General features: G+C 45.3%; 1 protein-coding gene across 8 annotated transcripts; it reads right to left on the bottom strand.

The window, feature by feature from the left end:
- Positions 1-295: 295 nt before the first annotated feature.
- On the bottom strand, positions 296-17,917 carry LOC129019897 (pregnancy-specific beta-1-glycoprotein 4). 8 transcript variants are annotated; one of them, XM_063658495.1, is made up of 6 exons: positions 13,063-17,917; positions 11,477-11,842; positions 5,584-5,862; positions 2,584-2,862; positions 1,929-2,102; positions 296-896 (listed from the first exon to the last, which is right to left on the bottom strand). In XM_063658495.1, the coding sequence occupies exons 1-6, from the start codon at positions 13,124-13,126 to the stop codon at positions 886-888; spliced, it is 1,173 nt and encodes a 390-aa protein (XP_063514565.1). In that variant the 5' UTR covers positions 13,127-17,917; the 3' UTR covers positions 296-885. The 8 variants fall into 8 exon arrangements, with proteins under 8 accessions (XP_063514565.1, XP_063514564.1, XP_063514561.1 ...); XM_063658494.1 differs by having other exon boundaries at positions 296-982; XM_063658491.1 differs by having other exon boundaries at positions 1,929-2,183.
- Positions 17,918-18,292: the final 375 nt, after the last annotated feature.

Genomic DNA, 18,292 nt, shown 5'->3' on the forward strand with positions numbered 1-18,292 from the left:
TGTCCTCAGGGGTAAATGGGCGATGCCAGTAGCCACTGCAGTGGACTGGAAGAAGGTAAGGGATGCTGGGTATCCCATGTTCTTTCTCAGCTCTGCAGCTGATGCGATTTGGGCCCTGGGCTGTTATGGCCCTGCGGCAGGGGAAGGGTATACAGGAATGGCTGCATATCAGGACTAAGTCCATGTCATCTTCTTAGGCATTGTTGCTGCAGATGGAGGATTCTGTTCAGAGACCTGGCCTGGACACATGGGAGGGCCCACCCCATTCTTTTAAAATTATTTTAAGAGAACAGTATTAGCAAATATGGTACATGTTTTATTTTGCTAGAATCAGTATTGCTGTCATGTTTTACAATGTATCTCTTAGAAAATTGTGAGAGCCATCCACACAATGTACATTTAAAGGGGACTCTATTATAATTTCAGATTTTCTACTCTTTATAGAAACCATCTTCTCTGCAAACACACAGGCAATATCTCTGTGTTCATTTCTATTGGGAGCCCTGTATGCAAGGTGGAGGGAGCCACATTTCCTTTGAGATGTTACATAAAAGTTTGAGGATTAGATGACATATCTGACACTCTGTTTTTACCCTCAGAAGCTACTACATGTGAAATTCTAATGACTGCATTATCCTGCCAAGTGAAAGAGGCAGGCATGAGCAAGTACAGTTAAGAGAGGTGAGAGCCTCATCATGATGGGGATTCTTGTTCTGACATCTTGGGAAAAACTGTCCACAGTGTGAAGTCATCAACTTGTTGTCCTGGTTTACAGTTTGAGCATCTGTTGTTATGGTGTCCAACATTTTGGTGAGTTCTGAGTGGCTCACGCTTCAGGTACAAGGATTTTCCCATGAAATTTACATTGAGTTGTCCACCTCCAGCTTATAGGCCTTCTGGAACAGAGTGGGTCTTGCTCTTAGTGATTCCATGGGAGAAAATGGAATTGGAGGAACTAGTAGAATTCAGGGTAATATCAAGTCTACAGGTCGATAATAAAAACACAGAAACAATGAACAGAGCTGCCATCTCATAACCGGTATAGTACAGTTTTTATTTTCCACATAATTTTTCTCTCTATGGGCATCTCTAGTTTTACCAATGATAATTTCAGTAGAATCAGTTCGTTTGCAAAATAGGTTGAGTTTCTTTAAACGTGGTCTGATTCTTTACATAAGTGCAGCAAGAGTAGCAATGGACCATGTAGGCTGTCTTTTAAAATTTTCTTTGCTCTAAGTTTTTAAAAGGTATCTCAGATTAAGCTTTTACAAAACTCTTCAGAATAGGAAGCCAAACCAAGGCTGACTTCAGACTTTGCCTGCAGTTCATATTGGTTCATTCTATCTATATTCTTAAATATAACATCCCAGTCAAAGCCTTGGTAATATAACCAATGATTTCAAATGTGCCCTGTTACAAAGAGAGCAGATTGTTACTGTACTTGTGCAAATATGTGTATTACCAAAAACATATCAATACTCATGAATAGTTGCCCAATTCTCGGGCAGTCAGGTAGAGAGCAAAAGTCAATGTTTCAATTATCTTTCCCAGAATTATAGTTTATTGAACTGCTATAAGCTATAGATAGAATAAAAGAGAAAAATTCCATAAATCTAGAAAACAAAGCATTTAAAGGATCAGCAAATTTTCAAATAAAAATATAAAATATTATACTCATTATTATCAATTATTTCAGTGAAATCAATGTTTCTCCTGCTTGGTCTAGGCTGGGAATTTTATGAATATATCAGCATGTTTGTTAAAGTTTTGGAAGTTCTTAGACAAATTTGGAGGGTTCGGAAGGAGAATTTGGGATTTGCTTGTGCCCATGGGACACAGGCTGGAATAAAAATGTTTCCTGACTCTTCTCTGAAAGCCAGATAGACTCCACCTAAAACCCTATTGCCAGAGTGCTGGGATCCACTTACCAGAGACTTTGATTGTCATGGATTTGGAGCTTTCCTTGCCAGTGGCTGAGTTACGAACAGAGCAAGCATAGAGCCCGCTATGCTTTGTAGTAATTTGGGGGATAGAGAACTTTCGTCCTGATAGCTGAAACTTCCCATTAATTGTCCAAGAATACTCTGCCGGTGGGTTAGAGTCTGCGAAGCAGGACAAGTAGAGGTTTTCTCCTGAACGGTAATAGGTGAATGAAGGGTAAATTCTGGGGAGGTCTGGACCATCTGGAGCAAAGAGAATAAAGTCAGAGGTGATGTCATCCGAGGGAAGGGGATGCTCCTGGTCTCTTAAAGGGACACAGTGACACTCTGAGCCCAGACACACCCTCAAGTCCCAGCCAAACCCCGTCTATGTTCACTGACCTGAAGCCTGAGGTAGTCACCTTTTTCTCCCATCACAAGGTGTTGGCCCCAAGTCTCCCATGACAAGAGCGTCCCCTCCCCTTATATTCTTGGTTAAGGCTGTTCCTACCTAGGTTTTCCCAGGGCAGGGAGTCATGGCCAGCTCGGATGTCCAGAAGTAAATGTGTCTATACTTGGACCGGAGAGAGACTGAGAGGCCTGGCCTCTGGTCGTTTGGATATAAGCTGGTGGCCTGGCCCACAGAGAAACAAAAGATACTCACAGAAGACATTCAGGGTGACTGGGTCACTGCGGATGCCACCATATCTGTCCCGTATTTCACATTGATAGGGTCCTGTTTCATTTCTCGTGACACTGGGTAGAATGAGGATCCTGTTTTCAATAGGTCGCTTTACCCTGGGACTGACCGGGAGGCTCTGACCATTTAGCCACCACATGTAGGTGTAGTTCTCACTCTTAGGTTCGCAGGTGAAGGTTAAGACATCCTTATTCTCCCTGGGATTTAAGTTGTTGATGGTGATGTAGGGCTTGGGCAGCTTCGCTGTGTGGATAACAGAGAGAAGATTGTCCTGTGTGGCAACTTTGATTCCTCCACAGGCATCCTTCAATCAGAGTCGGCGTCCCTACCTCTCAGCCCACCCAAGTCCTTGAAAGCCAATAGCTGGTGTGTGTGTCACAAGACAGATGCATGATGATCTAAGGGCTCAAAGACTGTGAGGCCACCTGCTCTGTCTTAGGGAAGCATACACTTTCTCAAGTGTCAATTGAGCAGCACTGTTGGGTCATGGACAGACACGTCAGTGGGAGTCACAGCCCCTGCTACCCCTCCCAGTCCCTCCCTAATCAGTTGAATGGCTGGCTCACCTTGGGTTCCTTACCTGGTGTGTGCAACTCCTGGGTCCCTTCTAAATTCCATCCTACTTTGCCCCCCTAGATGTGATTTCTCTGCAGCTTCCATTTCCAAGGACTTTCTAGAGTTGAGTAATAATGGGACTTCCCTTTGTCCTGCAACCCTGGAGATACTGAGCAGCCTGGCCTGGGACTGGATGTTACAGCAGAAATAACACAGGGGAGACCAGAGTCAAGCCTGGAGGTCAGTTCAATCATCAGGCAGTGGAGGCACAAGGGGTGGCAGTTTTTTGCAGGTGTTTCATGGTGACTTACTTGAACCAGTGACCCCTAAAGATAGAGCGGAGTGCAAGGAATGATCTAGAAAGAGTGAAGGGGACAGGCAAGAACTGGTGTCTTTGGAGCAGAACCATGTTCCCTGTCCTGGTTTCTTTAAGTTTCCTCTCCTTCTGAAGAGGGCAGGTGAGGACCATGTGGATCTTTCCAGAAATACATGTGGACATTTGCAAATGCAGAACTGACTGGTGGAAAGGGTGGAAATGAACTGCTGTAAATCTGGTCCTCATGGACCATGTGTGTTTGATGGATATGAGACAAATTTGGAGAGAAGTATTGCAAATATTTTCTTTCATTGGACATTGTACTCTCTGATTCCATGGGTTCAACTACTCTAGGGACCTCATGTAAGTGGATTCCAGAGTGAATATGAGAAGAGACTGCTGGTTGCCAGGAGCTGGGAGTGGGGAGAATCGGAAGTTGTTCATTGGTGTGCAGTTTCAGTTATGCAAGCTGGGGAGGTTCTAGAGATCTGCTGAAGAGCTTGATATCTATAGTTCACACAGATTGAGTATTTCTTATGCATAAGACTTAGGACAAAAAGTGTTTTGGATTTGTGACATTTTTTGATTCTGAAATATTTGTCATATGCTTCCTGGTTTAGCATCCCAAATCTGAAAGATTCAAAACCTAAAATGCTTCAGTGAGCATTTCTTTTTAGCATCAGATTAGTAGGCAAAAGTGGGAGGTGATAAGCCAAATATATTGTTGCCCTTTTTTTTCTCTTATGAGGTTTCTAGCTTGGTGATTAGTTTTCAGTCAGTTCCATACTGGCCATGGTGCACTTGTGTGTTTTTGAAGGCTTTGGGATGTGAGAAAGGCTGATTGCTATTTTCTGTCATGAGAGCTTTCCACCTTTTCATGGTTCCATCTTTTTCTCAGTGTTTCTGTTGTGGCAGTCATTAATAAGAGGCTGTCAGGTCAGATTTAGGACAGAGTTTTGTAATTCTGCAAAAAGTGTTACTGGGATTCTGGTAGGGGTTGCATTGAATCTGCAACTCACTTTGGGTAGTATTGTCTTTCTAACAATATTGATTCTTCCAATCCATGAAAATGAAATATCTTTCCATATATTATATTGTCTTTAATTTCTTTCAGCAATGTTTTGTAGTTTTCAGGGTATAATCATTTGAACTTTTTGATTAAACTTATTTCCAAAATATTTTATTCCTTTTGATGTTAATGTGAATTGAAATTATTTCCTTAATTTCCTTTCAGATTTTTCATTGTTAGTGTATAGTCTAAAGAATGATCTAGAAAGAGTGAAGGGGACAGGCAAAAGCTGGTGGTTTTGGAGCAGAAACATATTCCCTGTCCTGGGTTTTGAGTTTCCCTCTCCCTTTGCAGAGGGCAGGTGGCTTTTCCCTGATAGCTAGATAGACTTCACTGGAAAACACATTGCCAATGCTCCAGGGATCCACTTACCAGGGAGTATGATCCTCTTGATTATGAGATTTGTTCCACCAGTGGCTGAGTTATGGATGAGACAGACATAGACCGCTCTATATGTTTTAGTGATTTGGGGGATAAAGAACACTTGTGCTGATTTCTGGAACTTCCCATCAATCAGCCAAGAATGCTTTGCCAGTGGGTGAGAGTCAGTGAGGCAGGAGAGCTTGGGGACTTCCCCTGTATGGTAACAGATGTATGAGGAAGAAATGGTGGGGAAATGCAGGCCATGTGGGTCAAAGGGAATAAAATCACAGGTGATATTGTCAGAGGGCAGGGAAAATCCTGGTCTGTGTAAGGGCTACAGTGATCCTGTGAACCAAGTCGCAACACTGAAGTCCCAGCCAAATCCCCTCTGTGTTCACTGATCTGGAGACTGAGACATTCACCTGTTTCTCATGTCACAAGCTGTGGACCCGGAGTTTCCCATGACAGGAGCAGCCTCTTTTTTATTATAGATCAAGCCTAGGCCTACTCTGTTATGCCCGGGGCAGAAAGTCATGTCCAGCTTTGATGTCCAGAGGTAAAGGTCTCTGTACTTGGACCTGAGAGGGACTGAGAGGCCTGGCCTCTGGCCATGTGTATATGGGATCTCAGCCTGGCTCTCAGAGGAACAGAAGATACTCACGGAGGAGATTCAGGGTGACTGGGTCACTGCGGCTGGCACTCACTGGGTTCCGTATTTCACATTCATAGGGTCCTGCAATATCCTTTGTGACACCAAGTAGAAAGAGGGTCCTGTTGGTTTCAGACAGCTGCAACCTGTGAGTCATAGGGAGGTTCTGACCATTCATCCACCACAGGTAGCTTGCGACTGGAGTCGCAGGATCACAGGTTAAACTCACAGCCTCCATGGCTTCCCTGGGGTTTAAGTTGCTGCTGGAGATGGAGGGCTTGGGAGTCTCCACTGTGCAGAAAACAGAGAGAAGATTGCCCTGTGTGGCACCTTTGAGGCCTCCAATGGCATTTTTCAATAAGATTTGGCATTTCCCACCTCTCATCCCACCCAAGTCCTTAAAAGCACATGGCAGATGTGTGTGTCAAAGACAGATGCATGGCAATCTGAGGGCTCAGAGAATGTGAGGCTACCTGCTTTATGTGGGAGAAGCACAGACTTTCTCAAGTGTGAATTGTGCAGCAGCATTGGGTCATGGAAAGAAACAGGAGCAGCAGTCACAACCCCGGTGCCTCTCTTAGTCCCTCTGTCTCCAACTGCCTGCCTGGCCCAACTTGCGGTCCTCACTTGGAGCATGCAGTGCTGGAATCTTCTTAGTTTCAGTCTTACTTTGCCCACAGAGATATGTTTTCTCTGCAGCTTCCCTTTCCAAGGACAGCCTAGAGATGGATGATGGAACTTCCCATTGTCCTTAAACCCTTTGTGTACTGGAATGCCTGGCCTGGGACTGGGTACTTCAGCAGAAATAACACAGGGGAGATCAGAGTCAAGCCTGGAGGTCAGTTCAGTCATCAGACAGTGGAGCCACAAGGTGGGGCAGTTTTCCCAGTTGTGTCATAGTGACTGACTTGAGCCAGTGACCTCTAAAGATAGAGGAGAGTCCAAGGAATGACCTACAAAGAGTGAAGGGGACAGGCAAGAGCTAATAGCTTTGGACCAAGACCATGTTCCCTGCTATGGGTCCATGATGCTCCCTTCCCCCTGTAGAGGGCAGGTGAGGACCATGTGGATCTTTCTAGAAATACATGTGGATGTTTGCAAATGCAGAACTGACTGGTGGAAAGGGTGACCATGAACTGATCATGGAAGTCTGCCTCTCATGGACCATATGTGTTTGTTGGATAGTAGACCAATATTTGGGAAGAAGTCTTGCAGATACTTTCTCTCATTAGACATTCTACTCTCTGATTCTGAGTTTGACTACTCTATGTACCTCATATCAGTGGATTCCAGAGTGAATCAGAGAGTGGAATAATAGTTTCCAGGAGCTGGAATCAGGGGAATAGGGAATTGTTCCATGGGTGTGCGGTTTCAGTTATGCAGGATGAGGAGGATCTAGACATCTCCTGTACAGCTTCATGCCTATAGTTCATACAGATAAAGTGCTCCTTATGCAGAAAGCTCAAAACAAAGTGTTTTGGATTTCTAATTTTTTTTATTTTGGAATATTTTCAGTATATGTACTGGTTTAGCATCCCAAATCTGAAAAATTTAAAATCCAAAATGCACCAGTGTGCACTTCTTTTTATCATCACATCAGTGGTCAGAAGTATTGAATTTTGGTGCTTTTCAGATTTTGGATTTCTGGATTTGGGATGCTCAATTTGTAAAACCATAATTTTCCCATAAAAAGTTGTCAGGAGTTTAGACCTCATGTTATATTCTGACTCTAGTAACAACAACAACAAAAAATTTGGAGGAAACATGAAAAAATTTGGAGGAAACATGAAATTTTTACTGATGGTCCAAACATCTAAGATCAATTGCTGGTGGTACTATTTCTCTTGAGACCAAAATAAGGTTTAGGTGTGCCATGAATTCCAGCAGGATCACATTATGCTCAAAGAAAGATGCCAAAGGCATCTTTGAGTCTTTTAAAAGGACATAACTGGTTAGTGTGTCAATTCCATAAAGGGAGGATAGATGCCAAATTAAAAGAAGTTATGTGTGTTATGTTAGTAAATATAGAAAGAACTCCCCGCTTCTAATTTCTGTGCATAGTTAGGAAAAATTGGGAGGACCCCAAAACAGATAAGTGAAATACTTTCTTCATTTTCACTTAAGCTCAGGAAATACCACTAAAGTTTAAGTTTGTGTGAATTAGGAAGAGTCTAAGTGAGATGCCAATGGCTCGTGTGTCTCCCCACACAAAGAACTCCAACTTATGAAAACGGCATCATCATGAGGAAACAGTTGCATGTGGCACAGGCAGTAAAACCATCAGATAACACCCACCTGGCCACTTCCAACTGGTCCCCAAAACCACCAGTATTCTCATTACATGTATGTTACAGCCTTTGTAGTTGTCCCACAGCTACAAAATTTAAAAATTGCTATTGTCAAAACAAAATATTAAATATGAAATTGAATATGTTGTTCCAGTTTTTTTCCCCACTCTTTTTGAACTTTCCTGTTTCAGTTTTTGAAGTTTCTATTGACACATCCTCAAGCTAGGGATTCTTTCCGCAGCTGTGTGCAGTCTACCAGTAAGCATCAAAAGCATTCTTCATTTCTCTAACGCCATTTTTGTTTTCCTGAGACAGAGTCTCGCTCTGATACCCAGACTGGAGTGTAGTGGCATGATCTCAGCTCATTGCAAGCTCCACCTCCCGGGTTCATGTCATTCTCCTGCCTCGGCCTCCCAAGTAGCTGGGACTACAGGCGCCTGCCACCATGCCCAACACATTTTTTGTATTTTTAGTAGAGATGGGCTTTCACTGTTAGCCAGGATGGTCTCCATCTCCTCACCTTGTGCCTGCCTTGGCCTCCCAAAGTGCTGGGATTATAGGCGTGAGCCACTGTGCTCAGCCATCTCTGAGGGATTTAACGAGTTGTTGACTTTTGAGTTTGTTCAGCTTTTTGCTAAGTGTTAGAACCGAGAGACAAATTTCAAGCTTGTTATATGCCTGACAGGAAGCCAGAAGTCTCTAGGAAGTGACTGGAGAATGTGAGCTCCATAGCAGGTTGAGGATGGAGTCACGAGTGAAACGGTTGAAATGAGCCCATGGACTTTGGGGACTGCAGGCCTGTCCAGCCTGTGACACCCTGGTGAGTCAGTGCAAAGATTACAACAGTGACAGCAAACTAGCATGGCTGACTCCATCTGGCATCTAGTCTCAGGCTGGCTGTCCTCACTCATTCCTGGGCATAGGCCAGGTTAACATTGGGAGGAATTTAGTTTATGATTTAACTTTGAAGAAGAATGATAATAGTTCCTACATAAAACTAACACCCTTACTTTGCCCAGGGACTGCCTTTGTCAAATAGTGAAAGACCATGAAATTAAGATTATAGGAGGCAACTGAATTCTGCTCAAATGTAGGCACAGTTTCTATAATCCCTGACTGCTCCAATGTCATTTGGCCAGAGTTTACAAAATTTGTAAGTAATTTCTCCTATAGATAACATCACTATTGTAGAACGTGAGATTGGTCTTTTGAGATGTTTCTCATTCTTTTGTATCCTGGCAACCAGCTGACCTCATCCATACCTATGACTAATGGCTCAGCCAGTCATGTGGTCCCTACCTAGAGGTGGATTCAAGCACAAACAGATCATTTCCCTCCGCCCGCATAATTCCATCACCAAATAATCAGTACTCATTTTTTAGTCCTGTGCCCCTGAAACTATCCTTGAAAATCTCTAACCCCTGATCCACTGGGGAGGCTGATTTGAGTAATAATAAACCCCCGGCCTGCTGTTGGGCAGACTTGGAGTCATTAAAATCTTTCTTTACTACAAATCACCATTTCAATAATTTTTTTTTTTTTTTTTTTTTGTGCAGGAGGCCAGAAGAACTTGTCTGGGAATGATTAGAGTGGATGGAGGAACTGCCTATCTCTGTCCCATTGTCTTTTCCACAGGTCAGCCTCACAAAGGGAAAGAGCCCTGGGTGGGAATACAATGGAAGCTCATTCTCTTAGGGACCTGGGGACATTGGCTCGAGAGGAAGCCTGACAGTAGTGGCAACTCCAGGTGATTTCTGCCCCTGTCCTATTTCCTGGGAGTTGGGCCAGGCCACAGTGTTAGGGGGAAGGAAACAGAACAGCCAGCCTAGTTAGAGGGAGTGTCTGGGGAAGGCCTAGGAGTGGAGGAAGAAGCTGTGCAGGACAGGGCTTGCCAGTCAGAATGAAGTGGGAGGAAGATGAGGGACACAGAGAAGCAGAGAGATGCTGAGACACTATGGTAGTGAGCAGTGAGGGCTACACTGACTTCAGAGACCCCAGGGACCAAGTGCTCTGAGTTCCACAGTCCAGGACCAAGAAGCCCTGAGAACCATCCGGTGTCCAAAGAGCTTCATAGTTACATGAGGTGGGGTTGCTTTAGGGGCAAGAGGTAGTGGGGGGATGCAACATGCTTGTCAGCCTCTGAAGGACAAGGGACGTGTGTGGCTAGAACCTCCTAGGGCCCTGCATCCAGGATCCAGTCACTAAAGAGGTTTTGGATCATACATTTCTTCATTCAATTTCTTCATTCGTTATGTGAGAGCTCCTGAGTGTGTCTCTCTCCCTGGGCCTGTGCTGGTGCAGGGTGTGAGTGGGGAAAGAAAACAAGGTCCTCTCCTTGATCCTCTCATGACAGTGACATAGACACTTTGGGAAACACAGGATTTCAGGTTGAGTGATAGGGGTTAAGATCTGAGAGGGAGGCCTGGACATTTTTTTTGGACTGACTATGACGGTTGAGGCAGGTGATTGAGTTCTGGAGTACAGACTAATCAGTTGACCATTTGCTCTCACTCCTCTGAGGTTTGGATGTCTAAGAAGAGAGGATATGAGCCAATAAATGACTATGGGGTCCTTGGAACCCAGTAAGCCCTCACTTCTGGTGGAGTAGAAGATGGGCCTGTGGCTCCAGACAGATCTCATGTGACCCTGATCTCCTGTTTGTGTTGGTGTGACTCTGGTTCAGTGACTGTGCCTCCCTGTGCCTCAGTTTTCTCTCAATCAAATAAGCTAAATGGCAAATGGACTGTGGCTTTTCATGCTATCTATGAGTAAATGTTAAATAATTCACAGTCACCTGACCTAATGCTTGGCATAGTGGAGGTGTTCACACAAACGGCATTTATTATTAGTTTCCTTCCATGAGAAAGCACCTTTAGTTCAGATCCCTGTGGACAAGCTGCTACCAGGTAAATCTCTTCTGTTTCTGCTTCTGGGGACATTAGACTTTCTATGGACTGTCCTAAGCCTCCCAAGGCAGTTGGCTGATGGCCTACAAAGCTTGTCTTTCTGTCCTCTCCACTCTGAGTCTCAGGTGAAGAAAGTTCTGTCCTTGTCCAGATGAGGCTCTGAGGGCTGATCCCTTGCTGGTGAGCAGCTCCAGGAGACACAGTCCTCAGACAGCAGGTAAATCCTTGGTCCTAGTAAGGCCTGCCAAAAAAGCCACAACCCAGCACTGGCATGGGCTCCTCAGCTTTATCTGGACTAAGGATTTAGGAACAGGGGTCTGGGGTTGAGGCTTCTAGGGCTGAGTTGCTCTGAGAGTATCTCATGGGGCCCCTCAGGCCAAGCCCTACTCAGTTCTCCAGGGTCTTTCTTAGGGTCAAATTTATGAAGAGGGCATGAGGTGCTTGGCTGAGATTGATCTCCTCCTTCTGAGTCCTCCCATCAGACTGTTCTTCCTCTGCAGCAAGTGTCTGCAGAGTCTGGATGCAGGAAAGGAATTCTGATCTGTTGAAATTTGTCTCCTCTGTGTGTGTCCTGCACTAAATGCCCAAACTCCAGTATGGGACATAATGCAGAGAGTGACACAGGCAGAGTCCAGGCCTGACAATCCTGTGTGTGTGAAGTAGAAATGATGCCTGCCCCCCAACACCCAGGGATCATGTGGAATCACTCACGGTATAAGGTGAAGGTGAAATGTCCAGTTACTCCTGCAGTCCCATCACCTCGCTTTATGATGTGTAAGGTGTAGGATCCTGCGTCCTCCCAGGTGACATTCTGGATCAGCAGGGATGCATTGGAATATACTGTTTCTCGTCCACTGTATGCAGGCCCATATATAATTCTTTGACCGTCTACTACATATGATGTAATGTAATGGTAGAGGTATGTCATTTGCCCTTTGTACCAAACGTAGCCAGCAAGATTCTGGGGCAAATTGTGGACAAGTAGAAGAACATCCTTCGCCTCAGAAACTTTGGGTAGCTGGGCTTCAATCGTGACTTGGGCAGTGGTGGGCGGGTTCCAGAAGTTTAAAAGTGATGCTAGGAGGTACAGAGAGCATCAGTTAATATTAAGACCTATGTATTGGGGTGAAAAGATGGGGCCCTGGGTCCTGAGAAGGTCTCTTCAATCCTCAGCCTTGAAGACACACACACACACATACAAACACATACACACACAAAAGTGGCATGTGTGTATGTCCTACTTCCTACTAGGTGAAGATCAGCAGTATGACCCCCATTCCTTCAACACTTCTGACCTTGGCATTTTTCTGTTTGGAATCCGCCTCCCCAGGGGTCCGCAGGGCCCCCTCCACGCTGCCCTCCAGTCCTGCTCACATCAGGGCATCCTTAGACTTCTGTCCTGACACCTCCTTCAGAGACCTGGGTCTTCCTTTTCTGACCTTTCCCTGCTCTGCTCCCTCCAGGGTTCTTGTCAACACCTGACCTCACATTCTAGATCTCTGTGCATGTCTGTCTTCCTCTCCATGACAAGGTGAGCTCCGTGAGGACAGGGACTTTTGTGATCTTGGTTACACCCCAGTGCCTGGAAGAGGCTGCAGACTCCTGTAGATGTGAGAGTTCTCAGGGCCCTCCATGCCCTGGGTGTTTTTTTTCCCCCCAGGTGTTGAGGTTTTTTGCTGAGGACAGTGTTTCATGTCCTGCTTATATTTTCATTTGAAGTGTCATCTGATATAGTTATTATTTTCATTGTTCAAAATGTGGTGGCCGGTGATGATTAATCAGGAAAACAGAACACTTAAGATTTTCCTACCTCTTACAATTCCGGTTCAATGTGACTTTCCAGTTTTGACCCCTGTCCCTCTCTGGTGTATTTTCCCCTATCCAGGCTCCAACAGAGCCTTCTTTCCTTTTTTTTCATTTTTCTTTTTGTCCTTTTTTTTTTTTTTCTTTTGAGACGGAGTCTCATACTGTCACCCAGGCTGGCGTGCAGTGGCGCTATCTCGGCTCGCTGCAACTTCTGCCTCCGGGGTTCACATGATTCTCCTGCCTCAGCCTCCCGAGTAGCTAGGATTAGAGGAGCACACCACCATACCTGGTTAATTTTTTGTATTTTTAGCAGAAACAGGGCTTCACTGTGTTGGCCGGACTGATCTTGACCTCCTGATCTCGTGATCCATCGACCTCAGCCTCCCAAAGTGCTGGCCTCTTTTATTTTTTAGAACCCCATCCTCTCCAGGAGACCCCATCCAGTCATTCTGTTCCTCCTCCTGTCCTGTCCCAGGAAGTTCTCTCCTCACCTGTGAGCAGGAGCCCCTTCCAGGTGATGCACTGTGTGCAGGGAGGGGCTGAGAGGGGCCCCATGGTCTCTGCTGCCTTCGTGTTCTCCTCTTTGGAGATGAGCCTAGGATCCAGAAGCTTCTTGAGCACGGCTGTCAGCTGTGCTGTCCTTCCTCCTTCTGCTCTGAGCCTCTTGCCGGGGCAGGAGCATTTCTCAAGCTCATGGGTGGGGTCAGGCCCAGGACACCTCTCTGTCCCCTCCTCTCTCAGTCCTGCCTCCTTGTCCCTCCTTCTGTTTTTCCTTCTGTCTGTGTTTCAGGTCCCTGGGAATTGTGGAGGCCTCTGCCTTTTTCAGCCGTGATTCTTTCACCAAACCTCAACACACACTTTGTGCAGACACACACACACACACACAGAAGAGACACACACAGACCTACACAGTCACACACATACCCTGCAGGTTGGGCAAGCACAGTCCTGGGCCTCAGCCTCCTGCGGTCCCCATGGCTCTGGGTCAGGGTGCAATTCTTGCCCTTTGGCCTCTTTCATCCCAATCTGGCTCTGCCCTTCAGTGCAGGAGACTGGAGCTGCACCAGGTACCTGTCACAGTGATGCCCCATTGTGCTGTGGGTGAGCTGTGTGTTGCCTGGTGAGAGGGAACCTTCCTTTCTCTAATAGTGTCTAGCTTGGCTGCAGCTTCCAAGGATGGACATTCAGGAACTGGGTGTCCCAGAGGAAACTGTCCTTCCTGGAGGTGTGCAGGGTGAATCTCTCATGTCTCTTGGGAGGAGAGGCCTGTGCTGGTCGCTCAGTGGGGGCTGTGAGTCCCATAGTCAAAGGGAAAGTTCTCAGTCACTCTATGGCTCCCTGGGGTCTGGCGGCTGAGCTGGAGCTCAGGGTTTCTCATGTTCTTCCTGACCATCTTTGATGTCCTCTCTTCTCTCCCCAGCTGACTGCCCTGTGGTCACCACACCTTCCCCGTGGTGGTGCAGGAGGAAGTGGGGAGTTACCCAGGAACCCCGCGGGACATGGCTCATTGAGATGCAGGAGGGGGAGCCTGGGACAGGGCAGGGTTCAGAGCTGGAGAGATTCATCCCGACTTACTCTGTGGCCATGAGGGGCTCAGCCCTCCATGTGCTGACATACCCAGGGGTCTGTCCTGAGGGTTTTGACCTGGCCAAGCTGCTCTCTGTAGAGGAGGAACAGGCAGTGGCCAGAGATCCTGTCTGGAGGGACGTTGTTCACACCTGAGAGGGCGGGTGGGGGTGAGTTGTGTTCTGGGAGCGAAGAGCAATAACACACCCCTTCTCCCCGCAAGCACACAGGAGAGGTCTGTCTTCCCAAGGGACAGCTGGGGGTAGGTGGCCATATCCCGGATGGTGCCTGTGTGTGACCATCACACATGCTCAGGGACCCCCCTGGGGGTGCAGCGGGCAGGCAGGTCACAGGGTGCCTGGCTGATTCCTGGGGAGGCTGTGGGCCCTCAGGCAGTCGCTGTTCTGTGTCAGCGCTAGGCTTGTCCTGGGATGCCCCAGAGAACAGGACAGATGGAGCAGGGGCGGGCATTTAGGGAGCAGTGAGAGAGAGAGTTGATGAGTATGGAGGGAGGTCACGAGGGGAAAGCGCCCAGTGTGGCGTCGCGTGCACCAGCGCTGCCCTGGGAGATGCCTTTAGCTGGGCCCAGGGAAGGAGCAGGTGTGTGGGGCAGGAGCTACCTGCAGAGGGAGTGGTGTTAGGTTGGCGGCCGCCAGGTCAGGGAGGAGCTGACAGAGTCCATGTGAGGAGCATGGAGAGCGCGCTGAAGACTTGGACTGAAGTGACCCTGGTGAGGGTGGACCCTGCTTGCTGTGGGTTCCGCTGATTGAGGTTGGCATCCCCTGGGAAGGCTCCAGGCTGGGAGGGACTCTGTCCCCCTTTGGTGGACACTGAGGGAAGTGTGAACGGCAACAATCCCAGGCCAGGCTGCATGTTTTATTCCACATGGATCTGCACACTTCACACGAGGTCACACATATGTTATGTTACAGCTCCATCACCTTCCAGCCCCGTGAGTCCCAGTCTCTGTGGTTCTATGTTCACTGTTCTCCCTCTTTCACAATCAGGTGTCCCAAATGCAGATTTTTGTCACCTTCTATGAGTTTGTGTTTGTGTGCTCTAGGCAGCACTGTGTATACCCTGGGGGCAGTGATGTCTGGGGCTGAGCACTGCACGTGGGCTTGGGAGAAGAAGAGGGAGCAGCAGGGTGGGAAGATCAATGTCAGGGGGGCAGGGAGAAGTCATTTTCGTTTTCTCACTCCCAGGGACCAGAACCCAGTATTCTGACTCCTGGGCACAGTACCACACCCTGCTGGTGTCCCTGGATGTCATGATGCTGATAGTGTCATGTTGCCTTGGCATTCATTTTTTAAGGTGTTACATTTATTTTCCTCAAATCAGAGGCAGGGCTTGGTCACCATGGCAGTTTTCAATACTGTATCTCGTTCAAGTGGCTCCAGTTGTTGGCCAGAGATAAAACCTTAGAAGCATCTCTCCTGCTTGGTGTCCTGGACTCCCCTCTCTGCAGCTGCTTCTTTAAACTGATATTTCTGACAATCGCCCTCACATTTAAAGTGACCACTTCTCAGTCACAGCGTGAGCTCCTGGTCCCAGGGTTTGCTCTTTGCTTTCAACACATCTATTAAAGCTCCCTGCTGGAAACCTGTCAGATAACACCCTGGACTTAATAAAGCCATTGGCTTACTGATCTCTTCTCTCTTCCCTGCCTGGGCTCACTGACCTCTGTGTCTGTGGTCTCCAGGTGTGCTGAGTGCTCCGTATTGTCTGTAAGTAGTAAAAATACTTACATTTTCACATTGTGGTTGTATCATTGTAGCCTCACATGCCATCCAGGGCCTGACATTGAGGCTTCCCTATGGGACCTGTGCTAGTTGACCCCCTGCTGGAGCTCTTGTTTTGGGGCCTCTGGTTCTCCTGGGGAATGGAGCTTCCAGCTAACTTGATTGAAAACTGATGCCTTTCATTGAAACACTGCGTCAAGTGATGTATTCATGGATTTCAGCTGCGATAACAAATACCTTAGCATGTGAATTAAATAATAGAAATCTATTTTTCACAGTTCTGTGAATAATGTGCTATTTTAACCACTTTAAAATGCACAATCAAGTGAAATTCACCACATATACAGTGTTATATTACCATCACCACTATTTTTCCTGGAAAATTTTTATCATTTTGAACTAAAACTTTGTATCTTTTAAACAATAACTCCCTGTATGTTCCACCCTAGACCTTGATCATCTCTACTCTGTCTCTTTGAATTTGCCTATTCTTGATGTTTCATATAAATGAAATTATACAATTATGTTATTTTGTTTCTGATATTTTTCACTTAGCATAATGTTTCCAAAGTCCATGCATGTTCCAGAGGGTGTCAGAGCTTCATTCCTCTTTATGACAGATTAATATTCTGTTGTATGTGTCACCATATTTATTTATTCATGTGTTGATTAGCACATGGATTGTTTTCATATTTTATCTTTTGTGAATAATGCTGCAATCAACATTCCCATGCAAGTACCTTTCTGAGTCCCTGGATTTAATTCTTTGGGTATATACCTAGGAATGGATGTTGTTTCAAATGAGAATTCTATGATTAGCTTTTTGAGGAACAGCAAAACTGTTTCTCCTAGCAGCTGTACCTTTTTATATTCTCACCAGCAATGTATGAGGATTCCAAACTCTACATAATGCTGCTACTTGTTATTTAACATTTTAAAAGAATGGTAGCCAGTTTTGTAGGTGTGATGTGGTGTCTCATTGCAGCTTTGACTTTGTATTTTCCTGCTGACTATTGATGTTGAGTATCTTTTCATGTCCTTCTTGACTATTTGTATATCATCTTTGAGGAAATGTCTATTTGAGTCTTTTGCACATTTGTAAATTGGATGGTTTGTACTTTTGTTATTGAGTTGTAGCTACTTCTTTATATTATCTGGACATGAAAACTGCCTATATGTGGTTTGCAAATATTTTCTCTCATTCTATGTCTATTAATTATTTTCTTGATAATTTCCTTGGATGCACAAAAGGCTCACATCTTGATAAAGCGCAATTTACCTTTTTTTCTTGTTTGTCATGCTTTTCTATCATATGTAAGAATCCATGGCACATTTGAGATCATCAATATGTACCTCTGTGTCTATTTTAAGATGTTTTTATGGTTTGGGTCTTATATTTAACTCACTGATCAATTTTTTAGAGAATTGTTTGATATGGTGACCATACTGCACTCAGATATTTTTGAAGGCTTTATGATGTGAGAAAGGCTGACTGCTATTTTCTGTGTCATGAGAACTTTCTACCCCTTCATGGTTGCATCTTTTTCTCAGTGTGTCAGTTGTGGTAGGCATGAACAAGACTGTCAGGTCTCCATGGCAGCTTTTGTTTCTCAAGAGGATTATTGAGTTCCTGGTGGAGCCCATTAATGAATAGGGCCGAGAAAGTATAGGCTTATGTATGTTGAAAAATTTCCCTAGGTAATTCCAATACTCCCAGCTAATAATTGATTAATTAATAATCAATTGACTTGATTGACAGAGGCCCAGATCAGTGCATTCCAATTTGATAATCTACTTTGCATAGAGTCCTCACTTTCCTGAAGCACCCAGCAGGGATATGAAAGCAAGCCCAGTTCTGTGAGACTCTGTTTTACTCTCTTGGGTGACTGGTGGGAGGACTCCCTGTCAGCCTTGCCATGCTCTGTTTGAATTGAAGCTAAATCTTCTTTCTCTTTCTTCCTCACAGGAATCAGATTTGCATAGTGGTCCCAAGGCTCTCCCAAACTTTTTTCATGCCTGCCCCACTTTCCCTCACAGACATTTTTCCTAATAAATTATCCTGCATGTCTCATCCCATCTTGGATGCATCTCAGTGGGCATAAACTAACATACCAGGCTTGGTTTTTTTGCACTTAGCTTTTTTCTCTCTCTCCCACATGTAGCCAGTAACTATGTCCTAGTGTTTTATGTGTTACCTCTTTTTTCATGTGTATAGGAAAAATATATATATTTCCATATACTTATTTATATATAATATATAAAAACAAAATATATAATAATATAAAATGTATAATAATGTAAAACTTATACACATTTCCATATATGTATATGGAAAAAGAGGTAACACATAAAACACCAGGACATTTATACATAATAAAATTGACATATTTTATATATATATATATAATATATA

The sequence above is a fragment of the Pongo pygmaeus genome, chromosome 20, assembly GCF_028885625.2.
Source record: "Pongo pygmaeus isolate AG05252 chromosome 20, NHGRI_mPonPyg2-v2.0_pri, whole genome shotgun sequence".
NCBI lineage: Eukaryota > Metazoa > Chordata > Mammalia > Primates > Hominidae > Pongo > Pongo pygmaeus.